This window comes from Chanos chanos, chromosome 8 (assembly GCF_902362185.1).
Source record: "Chanos chanos chromosome 8, fChaCha1.1, whole genome shotgun sequence".
Lineage (NCBI taxonomy): Eukaryota > Metazoa > Chordata > Actinopteri > Gonorynchiformes > Chanidae > Chanos > Chanos chanos.
Genome location: NC_044502.1, coordinates 32,840,823 through 32,864,711, shown reverse-complemented (window position 1 = coordinate 32,864,711; position 23,889 = coordinate 32,840,823). Strand labels below are relative to the sequence as shown.

The following is a 23,889-nucleotide window of genomic DNA, read 5'->3' as shown; positions in this document are numbered from 1 at the left end:
TATGAGTTGTGTCTGAATTTTACTCTTTCCAAAAAAAATGCTGGAAAAATGGTCAATATACTATTGTTCTTCTGAGGCATGTTACAAATATGGTCATATGTGTATGAGAAAATTCTACAGGTAGGGTATGATTCTCACAGGAATTCATGGCATCACATAGAAGAGGTTAGCCCATGTGTGTGGTTCTCAAAAGGGCTAAAAGTAAAGAGAAATATTATATGTTGTGCATGCTTATTAATGAAAAATCACAAATGAAACATAAAATTGTGTGAGTGTGTGTTATGTGTACACTTGCGTGAGTGTACGTGAGTGCATGTGTACGTGAGTGTGAGTGTGTGTGTGTGTGTGTGTGTGTGTACATATACATGTGGTGTGTCATGTGTGGTAATCTTCCTTGAGACACTAAGTGCTTAGATGATTTAATCATCGTAGTAAACATCCGAATCAGTGCCACTGTCTCTCGCTTCAGTTCGTCTGAGGGTAGCACAGAACAGACAGAATGTACCCAGATCTCTCCAGCACTGAGCACAGTAGACTGTTCCACAGCCTGGGACAGTGCACTCCACAGCCTGGGCTCCTCTCTGACGCTCTCCACATACACAGCACCACCGCAGCCTCCAGCCCAGCCTGTCCAACACAGCTATTATCCCTGTGAACACCTGAGACAGAGAGAGAGAGAGAGGGAGTCAAAGAAAGAAAGGAAGAAAGAGAGAAAGAAAGAAAGAAAGAAAGAAAGAAAGAAAGAAAGAAAGAAAGAAAGAAAGAAAGAAAAAGAACAGGCACACAGAAGTTTCTTAAAATGTCTATTTTTTTGGTCACATGTAAATAATCTCCCAGAGTACACCCACAAGATTTCCAAATTCTACCCCATTGATTCTCATTTTGTCATGCCGCTGAATGTCTTCAAGAATATTCTTAAACAAACCAAGGTTTCCCAGGGAGCTCCTGAGGTATGCATCACAGATACTGACTGGCCCAGGGCAAATCGAACATCTAACTCTCTATGTTGTGTGATCACAGAATACCTCATTCGATAATGACTTGGCTTCAGACATCAGACAGCTTTCCAGCAGCTGCTCCTGACATTTCCATTAGGAAATATTAGCATTATACCACTGTATTAACTATATTCCCCTGTGGGTCTTAGTTTTGGGGTCTCTTTTGATGATTTAAGAAAGCATACTTACTGTTTTTGGTTGCTTTCCATGTCTCAAAAGCTGCTTACGTAGTCTTTTGACATAAGAGATGCGTCTCTGGATTTGTAAGTTGTAGAGGAACAAAGTTCTTCTCTTCTCTCGCTGTACAAATGCAGAGTTCACCAGGATGTTGGAAATAAAGAAAACAAAAAAAGGACGAGAATGACTTAATGTCTGAATTTGACACATCGTAAGAAACAGCTGCTCTGACCATGGATAAAATATTTAAAAATTAAGCAGTAGTTAAATGAAATATTTGCAAACTATGTGTTTGAAAATGTAAAATGTTACACCATTTCCTCACCCCCCCCCCCCTCATTTCCTCATTTTCTTACTTTGTGAGACTCTAATAAATGGAATGAAAATAGTAACCATTCTTCAGATGATTCAGGGTTAAGGAACTCACCAAAGGAGCCTAATTCACCTCACCACAGACCAGGCCTTCCCAGTTGACTGTGTCTAATGCTATTATACTAAACCCTCTGAGCTCAGCACTCCTTTCAGCGCACTCGGGCAAAAATGCATTTCTTATCGGATTGGAGAAAAGAACGGCGTTCATGCTACACACATGCTGTCTCACCCTTTTCAACACAGTCAAAAGTACCACATGAGGGCTACAACCAGCTATAGCCATGCCTTTATTTACGTATTGGTTAAATAATAACTTATATTTGCTCAGAGGTATGGTTAAATACCTATTTCCAAAAAGAAAAGCCATGATCCTGCTTTTGTAGTTGAATGCTCGCTCCCTCGTGGTTCTCAATTTTTAAGTGAGAGCATCAGAATTGTAACCTAACTTGAATGTTTAAAACAAGGCTGCTAAAGTGCTTTTTTTTTTTTTTTTACTAAGATAATAAACAATTTCTTAAACACTGATGTTCTTAATTTCCTTTTAGCCCTTAAAATCTGCACAGCATTTGCTCAGACTTCCACAATATATCGGAACAAGGATCTGTTAGGAAAAAAATGGAATCCAAAATATTATTTGTCATATTAAAGCTACAGTAAATAGGAGCAATATGAGGGAAAGTCTTCCAGGATGTCGTTATACCATTAGTTTGTTTTGATCATGATAGATATAAAAGACGTTTCATATTTGTTCAAATCGTCCTGTGTCAGTCCTAGAAAGGCTGCACAATAATAAATATCCTTCTGCTGGAAAGTCTGGTTGAATAAACATTAACTGACTGGGAGAGATGCCAACATGTTCTTCAGAGAGCACAGCATACTGCATAAGAGCTACTGGTTTTCAGGGACTAAAAACACAAAATACAAATCATACACAGTTAAGAACAGCAAGATGTTGTGCAATGAGACAAACCACAGCATCCATCAGCTAACTGTACCGTATAGCCAGATATTTCTTGCTATAGTTTCATCTCTGTCTTAAAATTTTTATCTGGATAGGCAAGAGCTTGTGTCTGGAAAAAAAAGTAATACTAGCAGGAACAAGAACTTGGACAGCAGTTCATTGCTCCATATTTTCCTTACCTTACATTTTTAAGGCGTGACTGTATGAGATTGGGAGGCGAGATTGTGCAGTTTGTAATAAGATTTAGAGATTGGAGATTAAGGAATTAACCATGTGCATATGTGATACAGTCTAAACATAATCACTCCAGACATTAATTCAGCTTCTGCTCAGTTACATAACATGATAAACGTGACTGTCATGGACAGCGGCCAAATGCACCACATATTGATTCATTCATGAGAGCTGCTCAGCTGAGGAGAAAGATCCTGTTTAGGGTTATAAACCTACTCACCTAGTCAGCACCTAGACTCTGTCACTTTCAGCTATACAACACTATTCTCAATTCACATTCAATTTAGACCTTAGAAGGCTTGGGTGAGTAAATTACTAACATACAACTCTTCTGATGAAAACCTGCAAATGCTGTTATCCCATTTATACCGTACAAACTGTGTGAATATGACTTTATTTTTTTTGCAGTTGGCACTGTTAGATGAGTGTGGAGGATGTGTGGCATGCTGAATCTTGCCTTGGGGAAATAGAAGGCGGCGATGACCCTGCGTAGGCGGTTGCTGTAGGCTTGCAGGCAGCACATGAGAGCCATCATGAACAGGGGCAGAAAGGTCCACAGGTAGTCCTCTGGGGCCAAGGCACGCGGCTGGGGTAAACAATCTGCCCGGAGGTCAACAACACATTTAATCATAAAATCCAATGAACAATATTAAGCTGTTAGACTGTGATTCTCTCTTATGACAATTTGATATCTTGGAGGTTTTGATTGCTTACAGGTCTCAGACACGGATTTTTCCTGATTAGTCATTCTAAACAAGGCTCGTTGTTCTGTTAGGTAGTTACAGAGAAAGCTATGATGGGTGTTGTTTAAAAAGAAGTGGCAAAAAGGAGCAGACCCAGATTAGTATGTGTGTCTTTGTTACAGTGGAATTATAAACAGCACTCCAGACAGCAGTCAGCCTGAGCTCAGACATGAGTAGCCATGTCAGTGCCAGTCAAATGAGACCTACTTGGATGAAACCCAGGCAGCTCTCCAGGTTTTAAAAGGCCCATTAACAATCTCTTATTAGCCTAGCGGCACAGCCAGACAACAGATGTCAGTTGGCTACATGAAGAGCTTGGCATGAATGAATCAATGGCTGGAACATATGAACTTCAGCCAGGCACGGGGGGTTTGGGTTTCACAGAGCTTTGTGAAGAACTTTGTGAAGACAAAGAGTGAACAAACTGATCTGTGAGCAGATCTCATGCTCTGTAATAGTACAGATTTTGTGAAATATTTTCATTCAGAACTGAGTGATGACCTCACAACATCATTTTTAGCTTATAATGTAACAAATCGTCAATAAATCTCCAGGTGTCCTGTGCAGTGAAGCTCTTTTCCAACCACATCAAACATGTCAAACATCAAGCGTTTAACAATCTGCGGTGTGTAACAAAGCAGCTCTGAACCTGAATTTCTAAGTTCTAAGTCGATCTGTGTGAGGTCAGTGGTCCACTTACGCTGATTACTGGTCTGTATGTCTAAGTTTGAGGAGGTATTGAAAGCACCAATGGTTTTCCTCAGCAGTTTAGCCAACATGGACTCTCCAGTGATGTCAATATCCACATGATGACTGCCTAGTAAAAAACTCATCTATTAGTGTGAGTGGACAGACATATATACCTTGATAGCGACAGTATATGTGAATACATTCAGTTTTTCAGCTATTCAGATGACTGTGTGTCTATGTCTTTGCAGCCTTACTGGTAACAGAGAACTGTGTGAAAGTGTGTCTCCGGATGATATCGAAGATGTGATAAAGGATCCCATCAACGGTGAGAAGAATGCACACAAACAGAGTCAGCAAGAGGACCTGTATTAGACCCAGAGCCTGGACATAACACACTCCACATAAGTGCTCTTCACATATATTTTTTATACAGGTCGACTACTTTGCTTTCAGCAGGCTGTATACTAGCTCACTCACACGAGAAAGAAATCTTTTGCTGCAGTCTACACAGAGAAGGCAAAACTAAGCAGTCATGGAAGTCAAGATTTAAACTCTAATACTGAGATTTCCATAATCAAAAAAAAACAAAAAAACATCATGATACCACAAGTTTAAGTTCACTGGGATGGATGGACAAACTCCAAGGGTTGATGAAGCCGCTTTGTTCAACTTTCTTCAGAGGTAATAAATACCTTTTGCCCTGAAACAATTTGGACACATTTACATGCTGAACTCAAGAACGGCATATTATTTTATGAGACATTCCTCTTACCGCTCTTCTCCTTCGTTCATCAATCTGCTTGAAGTAAGTCGTAATGTACACGTTGTCAAAGCGAATATGACGGCAGTAGTGTCTTGCATACCCAAATGCTCTTCAGAAAAAAAAAGTGAAATCATAGAAGAGTTACAGGAGGCATATTAATAAACTAGTATCACATAACTAATAAGATGGTCAAACATAAAACCCACACATGGTACAAATATCTTCTTTCACAGTCAATCTATCTCTTATCTCTTAGCTCAGGATGAAACAACATATTTCAACTTACGAGGTGAAGATGGTGATGAAAGTAAATGAGAGAAGGATCTGAACAACTTCTGCTATTTGTTCGAAAACAATCATCTTTTCTTCAAAAGCTTTTCTCAGTTCCTTTGTGAATTCCTTAAGGACTGTCACTCCTAAAACAGCTTGCTGTTCCAATTTCTAAAGGCAAAATACCACAGAACACACATCCGAAGATTACATATCCTAATTTCTGAATCATGTCTGAAACCTCCCTGTCTATGTTGTGAAACACATTGAAAAGAGATGATGTTAAATTAGATGACTGACTGACTGAGCTCTTACTTTACTGATGTAAAAGGTATGAGCATGTGTGCATCACTATAAAGGTGAGATTTGAGGACTTAACAAACGGTAGATAGTTTAATGGCATATTTGAGTTTCTTCATTAGGAGCCAAAGTCAGCTGTGAGTCACAGTAAAAACAGCAGGGAGACCGCTGCCTGGCAGGTGTGCGGACTGAGTGTGAGAACCACCTGAACCACAACTTTGGCAGTGAACTCCTCAGCCAGTCTACTAATAGACAAATTGAGCCTGTCGAAGGTTTGCCCAAAGTTTCCTTCCACTGGAATGTGTTCTCTGCACCATGGTGTCATAACTGAATGGAAAACAACTCTTAGTGAATTGGAGGTCACACCTCTGATTGTCCTCATATTAAGACGCTCTGATTGTCATTTCATCAGCAATGTAATTTAACTCATATTGTTACAGTGGTAGTTAAAACATCACGACCTTTAAGGTGCCATAGAGGATATTAATCTGACAATATGATAGTAAATGAATGACATCTACGTCGACAATAAGATAGACACGTGAAATGCAATCCCTCTAATGGAGAACCACAGGCTTTTGCTCCATATTTACACAAACATACTTCATCCACCCAATCAAGGCCCCAAGAAGCCACTGTATGTTATATTTAGTGTTACATTAGAGTCAGAACAAAATCCTCCTCAAATTTGTCTCTTGAGGAGGGGGACTGACCACCCCAGCATTTGGAATACTGTGACATACCTACTGGCCTTTGTGCCTACCTCTCATCACATTGCACAGGAAGTCAAATTTCATAGGCACACAAAGCAAGTGGTTGATCACAGGGGCTTTGATGGCATCCATGCACTCCTGCCACTTACTGCTGAACCATTCTCGACAACGGCCTATGCCCTGCTCCACCACATCTGTCAAGTGGACCATTAAACTATCTTATCAAGTGATTATCATGTTGATCCTTCACAAAAGCCCATATCATACGTATTATCTGCATTAACTGAAATGGTGTTGTTGGTTGTTACTACTGAACTGGAACTCTAAGCATATGTCCGAGCTTTGGGGGAAAAAGTATGTGACTCACAATCACATCGCATCATAGTCTTGGCTGAAAACATATCTTGGGTGGAATTTCCTGAGGAGGTGGAGTGCTGGAGAGCATCATATCCATACTGGCCCATCACCTCATCTCTGATCCGGTTGAATTGTGTGCTCACATTCCTGGCTTCATGCTGGAACTCTTTATTGTCATGCTTATCAAGAGGAGGACACCCCCACAGCAATGATTAAAGATCACATCATCACCACGCTATCTTTCATTCTTCTTCTTCTTCTTTTTTTTTTTTTGACTTACCACAATGTCTTGCATGACCTGTAACATAGGTTCTGTTACCATCCTCCACATGATCTTACTGTGTTCTATCTGCAAGTCGATGTTGCAACCCATAGAAAAAGCCACATTTTGAACATTGCGGTGGATATTGAATATTGGACCTGATAGAGAGTAAAAACTGTGTGAGTCTGAGCTAAATATGGTTTACTGAGTCTTACGAATGTGTATGATATAACACTTAAGGTGTACCTTGGTAAAGACCATTAAGAACTAAAAGCATCAGGTAGGCCCGCCCACGGGAGCCAAGCATGCTGGGAAACATCAAAAGAACCGAGCACCGGAAATATGAGGAGAACATACCACCGAGGATACATATACCTGAAAACCATCAGCATTTTTTTGGTTTTACCTTTTTGTGGCAGTCTTCATCTAATAATAATAATAATTAATGAAGACTACTTACCTACAAAAACACATCCGGCAATTAGTCTGTGTGTGATGGTCATTGAGATGTTGTGCATGAGTCCAAGGAATAACCCTGAGAGAAGCAACGTTATCCTTTTTCACAATGACAACACTTCAACTCCTTTACATGAAATCGTAAAAATTCTATCTGCAAAGCTCGGTCAAACCTGCACCACTGACAGCCCCAAATGCAGCTCCAAGGAATACCCGGGCCACTGAAAACTCTGATGGCTGACTGAACAGGAACCTGTGAGCCAGAGTGGGAAGGACAAGTCCACTGACCTGCTCCAGAGCTACGCATAGGTAAAACCCCATTAATTTTCAGTGGTGAGCAACCAGTTATGATAAATGAGTGATTTCACTAGGAAATAGGTCTACTTACTTGTGTGAGGTGTTTTAGTTATTTTGATCTCCCTGGTATTATCCATAGGTGGTGCGATGTTTATAGTTTCTCAAATCAACAGACATGACGTGATGTCATAACATTGTGGCTTCTTAGAACGTACTCGAACCATTCTATTCCAAAGGACAACTATCTTGGACCTTCTCTGACGGGGTCATCGCACTGATGTTTCATCAAAATTCAGAAGTCTTATTTTGTCTATTTCCTTTTAATTTGTCCCAGATATAGGACTTCAAGGCCTGAAGCATCAGTCATGAAACGCTTTCGACAAAGAGTTACCCGTCTGTTACGCAGCTCTGCCGTGCACCAAGCGAAAGACAACGCCACAGGGTTCTTTCTCGGCCTATTTCTCGCTTTCGTTTATGGCATGACCGCTCTTCTTGTGCAGAAACATGATCTCTGGTACTGCTTAATCAGTACAGTAACCATAGCGGTTTTCATCTCGTTCGGTATGGCCTTCTCCTCTCGTGTCCGCGCAAATGTTATGCTCATGCTACCGATGCTGTGCTCAAGTAAGTTCTAAATGTATGTTAACTCAGATCAGAACATTAAATCTATATGGTGTAGTCAAAGCTGTTAAACTCAGACCATGTGCCCTATTCCAACTTTAAATATCGTAAATTCAAGACGATCTCCACTGTTCATGTGTGTCATCGCCTGTCAGTGCATGGTAAGAGGTTCCTCCTCTTCCTCGCCTTCACCGCCGTCATGAAAGGCCCAATGGGCAACACATTGGAGAACTTCGACCGTGCCGCGGACAGCGTTGTGTGTGGAACCGAACTAGTGATGAATCAGACACAGCAGCTGATGCGCCGGGCTGCCGCACCTTTGCTGCGTAAGTCTTTTAATACTGATAGGAACACGTCAGACAAGAACTTCAGCAAAAGTTTTTACATCTCACAGGGGTAGAATTCATTAGGTTGAAAAAAGCGTTTTACGTGCATTTCTGGTGAATAACTAAATCTCATCTTCAAGGTGTACAAGATGCTCAATATAATATACCTGTGATGTTTAATGACAGGCAGCAAACACTGACTGATTCTATTAGGCTTCCCTCTGCATAACTCTATTCTCACTGGTTCACATATACAGCCGTGCTGAAGAAGATCAAAGCCGTTACCAGGAATGTCTACTCTATGACAGGGAGGGTGAAGAAGCTTTTCGACGCCTTGTCCGAATCCGTTCGACATGTTGGTGAGTGAGAGGAACAAGGTTAATAGTTTCTGTCGCTACTAGCATCATTTGATTTTTGTGCATAGTAGAACAATTTTAGAGTTTCCTGATGTGACCACTTCTTTAGCTCGCACACTCAGGAACGTACTCCATTTTCTGGTCACTATCGGTGAGGTGTGCAACGAGAAGCTGGGAACACCTCAGAAGAAGTGCCACAAGCTCTTTGACGAAGCCCACAAGGACTGCATGGAGCAGCTCTCCATCTTCTCTTTCCTCTGCAACATCGTGGAGGGCTTCAGGCCTCTTTGTGGCCTCGCCCGTGGTCAGTTTCCCATGGGCTTCAAAAGCTTATTTATGTAGTATCTTTGAATTGACACAGTTTCTGCACACTTTGAGGGAATGACATAGTCAAACATGAGTATCTCATATAGTCTATATGTTTCAGATGTGTTCTTTGACAATATCTCTCTTTTACTGTAGCATCCTCATCATTATATTCAGTAATGTTAGAGTAATAATCTAATTTGTTTTTGGTGGTGGTGGTATACGTGACTGTCATTTGAGGTTCTGCAGTGACTACTTGACTACTAATGCTGAAGGTAAAAGAAGACTGGCAGTATTCCGTGTTGAAAACTGCTTTAGTGGTCACCTGAAACAGCACACAGGGCTGGTGTTTCCTCTGACATTCCTGTGCTGGGTGCCTATGAGTTACTCACTTCCCTCTTTTGCTCCATGTTTTCTTCTCAAATGAATTATTGTTTGATATCCGCTTCAGGCTCAGTCCTGCCTGCCTGGAATTGTCAACTGGAATTGTAGATCCAAACATTAGCGCATAATACAGAGACTAGGGGAGAATAAGAGATAGTGATATACAATCTGAACCAGTTACACAGTTTTTAAAAAAAAACTACTTTAAGGTATGTCTCTTTGTTTTTATTCAGTACTCTAGTTCGTCATTACTTCATCATCATAAATAAGCCCAAAATGCTTGTCTTAGGTCAAGTTTTGTTTGTTCCACTCTTACCTCAAAGGACATGTTTTGTGATGTTTAACAGTCCATATTTGACTCAGGTCGCAGCAGATAATCGTCCACAACCAAAACTAACATGTATATTAAGTATAAGGCAATATTATATCATGTCTTTGTTTATTTACTCATTGTGACCTATTTTGCCATTTTTCTGTAGCTGGACAGTTCTTCTGTATCATTCCCACTTATATTGTGAGCCACTTGAAGGCAAAGATAGCTGATTGTGAGTAACATATAAAATGAAATGTTTCTTTTAGAAACTGCATTCATTTTGATTATTTTATTACGTAGATTCCTCGTGGGGCTAGGTGAACATGATTGGCGAAATGCCTTTTGACTTTCGAAAATGCTAAATGCATTTTAGGACATGTTTTAGTTTGTTTCAAGCCGTAATGTGTGTTTTTTTTCACTCTGTAGCAACTCTAGCAGCATTTGAGCAAATAAAAAAAGAATTCGAGTTCAACATCTCAGCTTCGACGCACTATGACCTGCAGCTCAACAGCAGCCAATCGATTCAGGAGATGGCTCAGGATATGATGGAGGAAGTGAGTGAAGATCTGATCTATTTCCAGGGACTCACAGGACTGCTGGCTTATATGAGCCTGGTCCTACTGCTCTTCATGTACCTTCAGTAAGTCCTTCATCACATTTAAACGGATGGTTGTCGAGCGCCCTGTCCATACTTAGTAACAACGTTAACTGACTTAATGGATCACTTAAAAATCATGTTTAATGAATTAGACCACATGACATGATGGACAAGTTGTTCTAAAAAGAGTTCAAACAAAGCATAGATGTATATGTTATGCATATGTTCAATGAAAAACCATCAAATAAGCATAATATTTTGTGTTGTTTGCACTTGTATGAGCACACGTATATGTTTGGGCTCATATTTGACTGTGTGTGTGTGACTTCGAGTAGGGCTGTTCTGTACAAAAACAACTACCTTCAGTGTGACACCTTTGACAACATTTATATAACTGACCAGTTTGTGGAGATGGACCTCAGATGGTCCAGGCAGAGACAGCCAGCAGTGCTACCACTCAGCCAGAGAGAGGCGCGTACCTACATCAGACCAAGTGAGTGACAAGCCTTTATGGGTGAGGCTATAGAACAAGTTAGATAGACAGAAGGGTCAAAAGGCCTTAAAGAGCTTAAAAGGTCATGTGACTAGAATGCATAACAGTTAGAGGGAGAAACTTCAGTGAAGGGAAAGGCAGTCAAGACAGTGTCCTAAGATAATTAAAGCAAATAGCTCAAAGACCAAAAGATATGTTAATTACTCAAGAGGGGCAAGAGTAAACAGCGTTCAAGTAATGTCAATGTCTTCCTCACACATAACCGTATATATTTTTTACTGAACGCAAGCTTTGAATGGCACAGAATCTGTTCATCAAGTTCTCTCCTCGTGCTTATCTGCTCCAGGGTCTTTGTACCTGACTGCTGAGGAGAGACGAACAGTTGCTGCTGGCATGCTGTCCGTCCTCAAGCACCTGGCTATGGCCTGTGTTGTCATTGCACTGGATGTCATGGTCTTCTGGGTATTTGATGTTGTACACCACCAAGCCCAGGGGGAGATTGTAGCTAGAGGTGAGACAGCTGTGTGGGTATGCTGAGGGTGTGTGTGTGTGTGGGTGTGCGTGTGTGTTGGGGGGGGGGGCGGGGCTGGTCTCATCTTCACACACATTTGAACCCTCTTAACCCTCTTAAATTTACTTTGTGTTTTAAATACTTTACAGCAGAGCCTCATGAATTCTGTGTCTGTCCCCAGCTCCCATTATATTTGAGATACAAGTGAATGGATCAGGCTACGCCTCGGATATCTTCAAGGACATAGTGGCCTCTTTTGATGTTTTGCAAAGAGGGAACATCACTGTTCTTGACAAAAAGTGCCTTATGGAACCACTGGAACCTGACTACACAGGATATCTGGTCATAGGTACACTTTCATATGCAGTTATTTTATTTGAGAGCACAGAAAACTATGCTTGTTTAAACACCTTGTGGTTTTGCGAGGACATCTTGTGGCCATTGTGAAAACAACTGACATTTTCGAAGTTTGCCTCCTCACAGCAAACGTTTTTTGAAAGTTTTGAATTCATTGGCTGAAATTGATCTTTTTACTGTTCTATCCTTCCAGAGCAGTGCGATTTAATGTTTCTCCAAATGTTGTTCTTACTTTTTCAATGACACTTCACTCTAATTTTACGGTTGTCATAATAAAAAGGAGTGTCAATTTCATGTTAACTTTTATTTGGACACAACAGTGACTTTTGTCCCTTGGCACACTACATCCCAGGATTTCTTTATGGCCTGGCTACCTTTACGGTCATTACTGGAGGCTACATCAAGCGTTTACGCCGGTTTGTTTGTGCCAGTTACCACCCCCAAAGAGAGAGAGTAAGCATCAATAAGGCAATTAAATATTATTGCTTTTGGAGTCGAGAAAACAGGGCACACTAGCAACAATTTTTTTTTCGCATCACATTTTTATTTTCTATTGACCAGTTTGTCTTTAACTATGAGAGAGACGCTGCCCGCCATGCTTTTGGATTAAACGGCATTTTGAGTATGACAAGAATTCCAAGCATGTAGTTCGAGGAAGAAAAAAAAAAGGAGAGAGCCCTGTGTCTTGTTCTTTCACTATGGAACAGGAGAGGATTCTACTACTGCGCCAGCGTATTCTGTCCCAGCGCAAGTCCTTAGGTAAAGCCCTGCTCAGGTCTGTGGCCAGAGGCAAGGAGGATGGACAACACATGAGTTTGCTGCAAACACTGTCCCTGTAGTGAGTGTAAATAGGGAAAGCACAAACAAACACACACATACCACCCCCCCCCCCCCCTTTATTTTCAGTAAGTGTGACCTGCTGACAAAATTTGAAATCTTGAAAAATACAGAACACCATACATATCGTGCTTGATGATTTTAAGTAAGAAAACATCAGCATACCAGAATTATCTGATGAGTTAGTAAACATGCTCACATCTGACTGGTAGTACTTGGCTATTGATCTGAATGACATTCTTCTGGCATGAGCTAGAAAACATCTCATACATCTAAAGCATCTGAGACGCAGTTGTGTTGTAGGTCTGATCTGGTCTTGTGTTCTCAGCCTTCCTGGTGGACCAGCCATTGCCAGATTTCTGGGTGTCTTTGATGTTTCCTGCATGACCTGTGGAAAGTTGATGGCTGGGAAGGATGATCCCAATGTGCACGTCTGCAGTACCTCACAGTGCAAAGGTCAAACCATTTAACGTTTGACATCATTAGTGTCAACGTGTTTTCTATGCAGTCCGCTAATTGACGGGGTGGTCTGGATCCCATCTGAGCTCCTGCAACCAAACTGAATTAGTAAAGGGTGAAGAAGAATTTCTTGATCCTGGTTCAGAGCACTGTCTCTATGCCTTCAACACAGGCACCAAGAGCTCAGTTACCAATGGGAAGTAACATGACTCTGCCTTTAAAAATGAGTCAGAAATAGTTCTCACCATATCTTGGTTGATTAAGGAAATACTAGTAATTATGAATCAGACAGGATATAAAATCCTGTTCATTTGTCTCTCAGGAGTCTACTGCAGTCAGTGCTTTAGGCTGATGAAAAACATCTGTGCCATCTGCATGGGGCCCTTGACATTCCAGGAAGACTCAGAGGAGGAGCTGTGAGTCAAAATGGGGAGAAAAAAAAATAACAGTCTTACTGGATGAGAAAATTATATTCAGCTTCTGCTCACAAAGACTATTTAGAAAGTCAAAATGCAAGCTAGCCACAGACTTCGGTTTAGTGTCTGATAATATTGACTTGTATATTTAGCTGTCTCCACTCTGTGATGTGTTTGTTTCCAAATGGTTTATTTACACATCCATAACTACACATATGTTTATATCTCCTTTAGATAATATTATTAAGAAATGTTTGCTAAAGAAATTTCTGTGTATTTCCAGAGATTCCAGTGATGATGAGAGAGTCATCTTGTGGACGGCTGCACTGAGCTCACCACACATCAGTCAGAGGAGGGACATGAGGAAGGTGATGAAGCGACGCATCTCCGTGGCGACCAGGGGGCGAGGAGGGCAACATTGTAGCCTTCATAGTATGAGGCATGTGAGCACTGAGTGTAGTAATGACATTAACAGAGAAATCAGCATCTGGTGTGATTCTGAATGCTGGTCCTCAAAATGCTCAAAAAGCCAGAAAAATCAACCTCCGTTACTATGTTGTACCTCATGTACTCATTTGCTGAATCAGTTTTTTTCTGTTTTGCCAAAAAAGCAGTTGACCAGAACAGCCTGTTGATCAGCTTTTGCTGTTTCGTACTATTGTTATTACATTATTATTATAGGGGGAAATGTGTGTGTGTGTGTGTGTGTGCGTGTTTGTTGTTTTAGTGAACCAGATACGACCTGTCAGGTCCACTCAACATGGGGAAACTCTGAGTGCCACAGTCATAACATTGGGTCACATCCTACTGGCCTTATGGGAACAGGATGTGTAAATCAGGAGGAGTCAGACAGTGACCAGTGACTCCGCTGCTTTCTCCAACAGGCATTTCACTCCCAGGACAGAGAACTGTACGATCCCACTGCTTTAGGGCCAGCTAACCAGGTTTAGGGTCTTGAGGAGTGTTGTTTTGCCTTTGTTTTACAGATGAAAAAAAAAAAAAAAGAATAAAAGACACTTACCAACTCCCATTGCCTCTCTATTGTATTCAAAAACCCTTCTCAAATACAAGTGGTGTTTGTTAAAAAAAAACCCCAAAAAACAAAGATTGTATTTGAAGTAAAAGCAGCGCTCAAAAAATCAACACGAGTCAAGGTTGATTACTAAATGAATATCCTCAGCACCAAGGGTGAACTAGTCATTTCACAGCCTTTATTTCTCAGCGTCATTTTAAGGACTGGAGTGTGATCAGTCACAGAAAACTAAATTAACATCAGTATGACCACTAGAATAAAGTAAACCAGCACTCTCATCACAGTTAACAGTAAGCTGTCTCTGTGTCAGTATTCTAAATAATCCTCTAGGTAAACAAGGTACGCCTACTCAAACCAATGGCTTAAATTTGGACACACAAAACTTTTTGCCCCACAAAGATGAGTCTGTTCTAAATATGTTAAGGCTGAGGGGTTATTGTGGGATGAGTTGAAAGGATAAGGTAAGACTTCGTAGGCTACCTGATGCTAACACTGCGCGTCATGCTGTTTATGGCATTTGGACCGTCTTCAGTTGAGTAAATAACCGTACTCACAGTGGTATGTAATGGTGGCGGAAATGAATTTGTCTTTTTCTAAAAATCCATTTTGGCACCATTTCGAGATAAGCAACAAGCACATTCTTGCTCAAGCTCTGCAGTTAGAAAAAAAGATCACCATCTTCCACTCTGACCCACTGGTGCTACTACTGCCCTAAAATTAAAGCTGTCATTCTGTTTGATAATGTGAAGGATAGTAAACAGTAAAATGAGTCATAATGAGTAAAACTTTCTTTTATTCTTTCTTTCTTTGCAAATAAACCTGAGTAAAAATGAAAAATACATTTGGTGGAATCTGTTAGTTCTTCCAGTTGTGATTTAAGTACATGTAATTCAGTAACTTCAGGACTTATTACTGCAACCCACATCTGTGTATTTTTAAAGCTACATGTGCAACATGTTTGTCTGTGCATACCTTAACATACATTGTCCGACCCAAAGACCTGTTAGAATGAGAGATAGGAAGTAGCTTCGCTATCTTTTTCAAACAGAATGTGGACGGGCTGGTTTATGCTTTTGTTAATCCCCTACATTAGAATGTCCTAGTGCCTCTGGAATGCCCGATATGAGCAACCTCAGCACAAGGTTCACCCCTCATTATAAAAAAAAGAAAAAGAAAAGTTGTGTACTGTCTGTGATATTAAGTAATGAGTGACTCCTTGGAGGTCAGACATTCCTAAATTACCGACAGCCGTAACTGAAAATTCAATTAAGGATTTATCCCGAAGATTTCATGCGGTTTTCATGACTTGAAGCATGTGATATCCATCATTTGAGTTGTCGCGTCCATTTCAGACAGACTGACGTGTAAAGTGGGAGGACACGCAGACCTGAGCCAGCAGAGGAGTGGTAAAATACCATTTCACCGATTCACTTGTAGTAGTTTCCGCAAAGTTTGGGACGCGCAGCCGACTGAATGGCGACACAGGTGAGCTTTTGTTTTAATATCTTATATATGTGAACTACTGCTTTGGCTAGAACAAATAAGCGAGCAAAAAACAATATTTTGTTAATTTCACCCGCAACATGACAACCTGTTATATTACCTTTACAAATGTCTGTTAGGTAGTTTCAACAACCGAATGACAAACTTTTAAGCTATCTACGAAACTTCATTCTGATTTAAAACGAAATGGATTGCACGTGTTTCATAGAAGCTGCTGTCAGCGACTGAGTGGTAAACTCCTTCTGTATAGTTGTTAACTGCACACTCTCAATTCTGGCGCGGTCGGCTCGTCATTTGATCTTTTAGCACGGGAGTCAGGGAGCTTATATGTTGTTTTATTCCTTCGATCTTGATAGTAATATGAATTCGATATTGCTTTATATATAATTCCCGCATAATCCTTTAGCTACCGGGTGTCTTGCAGTCTACATTCGGCAGCAAACCTCACCTGTGGACTCACCTATGACCGCCCCATAGTCAAAACTGCTTTGTCCCAGCTACGCCCAGAAAGCAAATATCCTTTCGTGGTATCTCCATGCAGACTGTTAGTTGTAAACCAGAAAGCAACAGAATAAGTAGTTTACAAATAACTGAGTAAACAGACTTCCGTGAAAGCAATAGTAATCACCACCCAAAATACTCCTCAGTATTTTTTTTAGTCCTCATTGAGATTTTTCAGCTTTTTAATTTTTTTAAAGGCGTTGGTTTTTTTTTTTTTTTTTTGGGCCATCCTTACTTTTTGAGTTTATAATTTGGGTTTAGGTAAATTGTATCGGCCCCAGGAGTGAGGGGTCTTACGTTTTGTGTGTCCATTGAATATTGTCAAAATGTCTGAATCTGTCATCCTTTCTTCAACGAAATGATGGAAAAAATATTTGAATATTTTGAAAAATATTTGCTTCTAACAATGACAGTTGTAAGGACAGTTGTAAGACAAACTTTTGATAATGTAAATCCTTCTCTCCTGTAGTATACAGAGCTAGAGCTGGCCATACATACGCTGGTCTCCCAGTTTCATGAGGCTGCTCCTGATAATGGCCCAACTCTGAAAGTAGAGGAGTTCAAAACCCTTCTTTCCACAGAGCTCCCCAATATGGTTAAGGTAAGTCCTGATATGTAAAGTCGTCAGTCAGTACAAGTATGAATTCTGATTCATATAAACTTTTGAGTCTGGAATATGTAATGCCTGCTGACACCTGTAATGCTAATATTTCAGTCCACATTCAAATTTGTAAAACATTATGTAGGCTTTTATGTTCTTTTTACACGAACCAATATCTTACCGTGGTCTCTTTGGTGCTGTTGCACATGCTGTGAGCTGTTACTTCTCATAAATGTAATTATGATGATCTCATCCTAAACACAGAGTGAGTAATAGTGTGAATGAGACTCTAAGTTATATGCTGTCAAATCCAGAGCTATTCATGCCATCTGCCAAATCTCGCTTGTGAACACATTTTATGATCATTCAGTGATTATCATTTGATTAAAGCTTAACTTGCTGTACATTTGTACAGATTACAGACGATGAGGAGGGATTTACCAAAGTGTTGGAGGTGATGGAGGTGGCAGAAGGACAGTCAGATGTGTCGTTTACAGACTTTTGGAAACTGGTCGACTATGTGGCCACCAATCAGCACGGGCTGCTCAGTAAAGAGAAGAAAATAAAGTGTACCTGTCTGCTGCTCTAAGACCCGGGGCAGGTGACCGGCCTGGCCCAGCCCTGAGCAAACGGCCGCTGTCGGGCACTCCCACTTCCCGCTCTCTACGGCAAATCACTTAAATGGTCCATGACTGCCTCTCAGGTCTTATCTGTCCCTCCCTCACTGCCCATTTCTTTTTCATTCTCATATTATCTTCAAGCAACTCCTCATTCATTGGAACCATCTGTACCATTCCATCCACTGTAACTTGAAAATATTATCACAAATACACACAGTAACTTGAATATGGCAACACAGTATGGTGCTAGAGCATATTGTTATTACGTTTAAGTGAAAGATACAATACAGTTTTATTGTAATAATTATAATAACAATAATTGACTGTGGTCAAATAATCATGGATCTTGTATGCAATTATTGTTTTTGATAGGATTCATTGTACTGTATTAATAAAAGTATTAACGATAGATAACGACTGGTTTCTTTTTGTTAAATTGTATCATTTAACATTGATATATCCATTGATATATAGTAAAAAAAAAATATTAAAGACATTAGACACATGTACAACATGTTAAACACAGGTACAACACTACGTTACACACTGAAGTATATGTTACATAATGCCTAGTAATCTGAAAAAATGCTGCAGGCATGTTTTTGTTTATCTTTCAAGGCCTAAGGGGACCTGACAAACAACATAACATAAAGTCCCCTCCCCCCTCCTTCTGCACTCAACTCTAGGAACTCCTGTTCCTAGGTGAATTGGACACAGGTAAATCTAAACCTCAAAGAATGTAGCACCTGTTTCTTTGACTGCTTTGCCTGAAAGTTATGTAAGACTTCCTAAACTAATGTGGTATTAATGCTTATAAAGTGCTGCCTATCTTTTCACAGAAGTGAATGAGTGAGTTCTTGAAAAGAGGTTTGGCAGTGGCCCCACCTGGGAACTGAACTTATGTGGAGTTATTTGGAGTTATGTGTGGCTTGTTTTGCTGTAGACTGAGTTCCTGTAAACCTCCTCCACTTGTCTTTAATCTTTCCATTAGGTCTTTGAAGAATGAGTTAATCAACATTTGATTAACTGGTCTTAGAGAGAAAGAACTTTTGAAAAAGTACAAATAAATTAACTGTTTATCAAGAACTTAATATTTTTATGCTTTTTTTTTTAAACCGTCATAGACGTTTTTTTTTTTATCTTTGTGAGGTTGTTATCATAATTGTCCCTTTTGCTCAGGTATGCTATGATTCAGACCAACTTGATGTCTAGCCTGAGTGGACAGTTTCCAACTCAAAACTCTCATTCTTCCACTGCTTGCGATGTGTCTGACTCCTGTCATCGTCATTCGTCCCCACGCCTTTACCTGGGGCTCCTCACCATGACTCATCTGCTCTTACTTTAGCCCACTATGTCTCATTTGAACTCATCTAAACCAGCTAGGCCCCCACTACGTCTTTCCAGACTCATCTCACCAAGTCTCAGCTAAACTCTCCCAACCCAGCTGCTCTTTATCACACCCTGACTTTCCCACTGCCAACAAGCCTGGCAAAGGTGTCTATAAATTAGACTTTATTTATAATACGCAGTACGCGGCCCAAAACTACTGGGACTAAGTTTTGTGTGGCCATACTTACTACTCTTTTTTAAACATCAATACAGTTTAATAAACTTAAGTCCTCATATTACCTTCACAGGGAGAGGAGGATGGATGTCACTGAATCCCGTCAAAAGAGGTAAAGGAGGACTCCATTTCTCCCTCCTTTCTTATCTGAAGGGTGATAGAGAGAAAAGCAGTGCAGAGAAAGAGACTGTAGAGAATTCTGCAGAGATAAAGAAGGGATGAGAGAGAATGAGGGAGTTACCGACAAGGAGTTGCAGATCCATGCCAAAAACTATTGTGCAGAGAAAGACATGAGAAATCATTTTGAAGTATGCTAAACAAAGACTAATTTTTGAACAATGTTTGAATGCTAGTTTTAACCATTTTAATCTAACTTTCCTCAGTTTCTCCACTTTTGGTTATGTCATGAATTTTAAATGAGCATTACTTAATAGTGTAAAACATGACCTTATACATGATATGTTTACAAAGTTCTGTTGGTGTTTAATGGAACAACGGGGACTCACGTATGTAGAGATCTGGAGACCCAACAATCAATTTTTTGGGCGAGAAATTCTGTAAAATCTAGGCAAATTAATATTTCTAACGATTGTTGATATCTGCAATTAAAGCGTCTCATTTTGTACACATGACAAAAGTTAAAGACTGTACTTACACCGTTTTGAACAGAATATATAGGCTACTATGCGGTTATTGCAAAACAACACACCAGCAGGGGGCAGACGCGCCCGTGTAATTTAACGATAGCACGCAGCAAGTTGATATAGAACTGGGTGAGCATGCGATGTGATTCACTTTTGAAAACAGTCGTTACATTTACTCCGTGTAAAGACGTTAATGTTAACACTAATTTGTGAATTTCTCATTGTTCACTGGCATTTTAGTCCTGTCAAACTGCAAATATCTATAATCTATTTCTATCACACGTAATGGCACACATATTCACCACAAAACTCACAAATCTCTCTTTTGACTGTTCGCTCAATTATCCTCAACTCCAACTACTAACACCTTCAGCTATTTCGTAAACATGTCTGACTATTGTTCTCTTTTCATCTGGCTTTAGTAGTGTACTTATCGGTTGTATATAGGTTGTGTAATTTACCGTATTTCACAGCAATGCAAATTTTTCACAGACAAAAGTATTTTGAAGAATTGGGATTAGACAGAGGTGTAATTACAGTGAAAAAAAGTCGTTATTGAATCCCGAATCACAGCCAAGATCTTTTCGGAGCGTTACATGGCAGTAGCCTACGCACAGACGGTCCATGCTCTGATTGGTTAAGCTACGACTCCGCGATCCGATAAACCCACCCACAGTAGCCCCTCAAGAGGATAAATACTTCGAGTTGCACTCTTCAGCTCTCCATAAAGACCCAGACACAAAACGTTTGTACTGTTTCCTTTCAAATGGTTGTCCAAGTCAAACCAAATTCCCACCACTGCAGCAAAGCAATGGATGGAAGTCAGCATGGAGGCAAAGTGGAGGCGAATATTCTATTACTTGGGGCAGAGAATGTGGGAAAATCAGGTGAGTCTACTTAAGCTTTACTATCAGTTATCTTATGCCTGTTCTGCAGCAGAACGTTTCTGAACCGAAAACAGTCAATAAACCGATCAGTCAATGGATTAGCAAGTTTGAAAATTGCGACGTGAATCTGATACATTTGTCGTCATTCCCACTCAAGTAATCATACACGAGCACCCTCATGATTTTTTTTTTCAATTTCAGCTCTTACTGTACGATTTCTCACACGAAGATTCATCGGTGAATACGGCGATATAGGTGAGTCTGCTAAAAAGCAAACATTACCTATACACATGGGGACTGGGACCAGACAGTGTCTTAATACTGTGCTCCTTCTTCTTCTCAGAATCAATATACAATCACAATGACAAAATCGATGGACGAGAAATTTCCTTAAACATATGGGACTCGCTGTATCCGCAGGTAAGACTCGACCTTACGTAAGCCAGTGCATGTTTCATGTAGATTTTTTCTTCTTTTCGTCGTGTGTTAACTTATCTTTGGATTTCTTTCAGAGTTGCGAAACAACGGAATCAATAAGCGACAAGCAACTGCACTGGGCTGACGGTGTGATTCTTGTGTACAGCATCTGTGACCGATCCAGCTTTGATGTGGTGCGGCAGCAGGTGCAGCTCATCCGTCGGACAAGAAAGCTTTCTGCGTCAGCGCCCATAATTATTGTTGGAAACAAAAGAGACCTACAACATCAGAGAGCAGTCTCCAGTGAGGAAGGTCGACTCTTCGCCCTCTCCGCAGACTGCGGGTTTTTTGAAATATCTGCTGCTGAAACGTACCACGGCGTGCTGTTGGTGTTTCACGAAATTTTAGATCTCATCAAGGAGTCCCGGGCTCTCAAAAAAGGAGTCGCGGGAATCAAAGGCATCGTCAGGAGCGTGTCTGCTGTCTTCGGGAAGAAGCGATCGGAGTAGATGGACAAGTTTGATTTTGGAGATGACAAAATAGATAGTCTCTAAAATCGGTATGGGTAGTCCAGCGACTAAGTTAAGGCATGAGCGACGAATGTCTGGCCTGATAGTGGCTATGGGACACTGAATGTCAAGATGAGAGATGGTCAAGGAAGTTGTAAGTTGAAACTCGAGTTGTTTAGGCTACTTGCTTGGAAACCTGAGCAGTAGTGAGAAAGTGATGAAGTTGATGTTTAAAAGGCACAAGACATGAATTTATGTTTCTGAGGGAAGAGAGAGCCAGTTTCAGATTCATAAACCAATTAAGACACCAGACTGTGAGTGTGCAATGATCTGAGAGGCTGCCATATGACATGAGTTTTGTCCTTTGGTGAAACAGGTCATCCTTTCGGAACCCTGCAGTTAAGGGTCCAGATGTGGGGTACACTGAAGGGGTTGAGTCGACCTGTGTAAAAAATACTTAAAAACTTTTTTTTTGTCACTGCTTGTATAGTTACATTTGTATAGTTACAGTTGCAGATGATAAATACCCTCTAACGTCTGTGGTGCTCATGAGGATAACTGGAGCAGGTTTCAGAGGAACAGCACAATAAGACTGGGACAGGAAAAAAAAGGCTGTTGGTTGAGAAGAGTGATGTATAATAATTCCACATCTCTGGAAAGAGCTGTGCATGTACAAATGTAACTTTTGTTGAGAAATAAATATTTCAAGGCACTTGGTTGTTGTTAATTTAATGATCAAATTAAGATATGAATACAATATTGGCTTTGTCCATCTACTTTTTTGTCATACACAACTGAAATCAAAGTTACGTATATTTATTAAAAATGTAATGTCACACTGACTTGCGCTATTGCGATCAGTTGACAAGTTATGTGAATCAAAGAAAAGATGGTCTGACCTCAGCTGAGGAAGAGATAATAAAAGAAATATTGAAAATATACATTGCTATGAACTTAACATGATGAGTGGAAACAAAAAAAGAAACGATTCTCTCAATTGTTAGATATTATCTTTTCAGTTTAAATTTCACTAATTGTCTAGGAGAAAACACATTAATTGAAACAATACTGACTGATCCGTCATCTTACTTTACATCCTTTCATCAACAACTCAGGTTAAAACTGATACATTGTTATATCTAATATTGTAAGCACTTCACATAGTTTTTATTTAAATACATTCAAATCCATCAAACCTTCCCAATTCAAATTCAGTCACCATAAAACAAACATAACAGATATCAGATATCAGATATATAGAGACAGGTGTAATGTACATACACACAATATTTCTGCATATGTGTGACAATAACATGAACCACACGCATTTCAGAGTTTTACTGCAGAATGTTCAACCTCTGTTATGGTCTGATTGCTATATGGAGTCATTCATGTTTGAATAATTTGTAGCTAAAGTGATGCTTTGGTTGTGCAGCAGGGTTTCATGTTCTAATTGACAATCTATTGATGATTTACAGAGCACTTTAATTTGCATCTCCATCATGAAATATCTGACACCTGAGGATATGAGATGTCTTATGATGATGCATGAACTGAAACTGCCAAGTTCACGCGAGCCAAAAATGTAGAGAATGTTCTTAAAACTTTGGAAGGCAAATGGAATTTTATATTTCTGTCAGAATGCTACATTAAGAAAATCATTGAGGATGGACATGTAAAGCAATCATTTGACATTCTCATTCAGTTGGTTCAGTCTGTTGGTCACATAGCACTTCCTCCTTCAAATCTATTCAAATTAATCTAACTAATGAGATCCTCTTATGGTGAAACATAGACTTACACAGTTAACATCTCTGACACAAAGGCTTCCACACTACTCAACTCGAACTCTCAATAAGGCACCCGTACCTCTTGACTAAAGGTCTAATGTGGGTGACTGTTACTTTTCACCCAGCCATGTTGATATATGAGAAGGCCATTAAGTTCATTTCTAAACAATACCAACTGCCATACTTTCCTCCGTAATCGGAGATGCTTTGACAATAAACCAACCATAGGTCAAACAAGACTTCAATTAGG

The 23,889-nt window shown here is 40.1% G+C and overlaps 3 protein-coding genes across 3 annotated transcripts; 2 read left to right on the top strand and 1 right to left on the bottom strand.

Moving 5' to 3' along the window:
- Positions 1-419: 419 nt before the first annotated feature.
- dcst1 (DC-STAMP domain containing 1) lies at positions 420-7,617 on the bottom strand. Its single transcript, XM_030783117.1, has 15 exons — positions 7,470-7,617; positions 7,301-7,375; positions 7,087-7,215; positions 6,859-6,998; positions 6,589-6,757; positions 6,272-6,415; positions 5,714-5,835; positions 5,225-5,379; positions 4,948-5,047; positions 4,780-4,875; positions 4,430-4,556; positions 4,186-4,302; positions 3,200-3,342; positions 1,188-1,298; positions 420-659 (listed from the first exon to the last, which is right to left on the bottom strand). The coding sequence occupies exons 1-15, from the start codon at positions 7,615-7,617 to the stop codon at positions 420-422; spliced, it is 2,016 nt and encodes a 671-aa protein (XP_030638977.1).
- Positions 7,618-7,958: 341 nt separating this feature from the next.
- On the top strand, positions 7,959-14,520 carry dcst2 (DC-STAMP domain containing 2). The gene is made up of 15 exons (XM_030783116.1): positions 7,959-8,217; positions 8,370-8,540; positions 8,798-8,899; positions 9,006-9,200; positions 10,066-10,131; positions 10,326-10,539; positions 10,833-10,990; positions 11,337-11,501; positions 11,683-11,850; positions 12,211-12,311; positions 12,566-12,696; positions 13,024-13,151; positions 13,477-13,570; positions 13,854-14,013; positions 14,455-14,520. Exons 1-15 carry the CDS (start codon positions 7,959-7,961, stop codon positions 14,518-14,520), a joined length of 2,178 nt encoding a protein of 725 aa, XP_030638976.1.
- Positions 14,521-20,802: 6,282 nt separating this feature from the next.
- LOC115819188 (ras-related and estrogen-regulated growth inhibitor-like protein) lies at positions 20,803-21,849 on the top strand. Its single transcript, XM_030782745.1, has 4 exons — positions 20,803-20,923; positions 21,125-21,178; positions 21,267-21,343; positions 21,436-21,849. Exons 1-4 carry the CDS (start codon positions 20,803-20,805, stop codon positions 21,847-21,849), a joined length of 666 nt encoding a protein of 221 aa, XP_030638605.1.
- Positions 21,850-23,889: the final 2,040 nt, after the last annotated feature.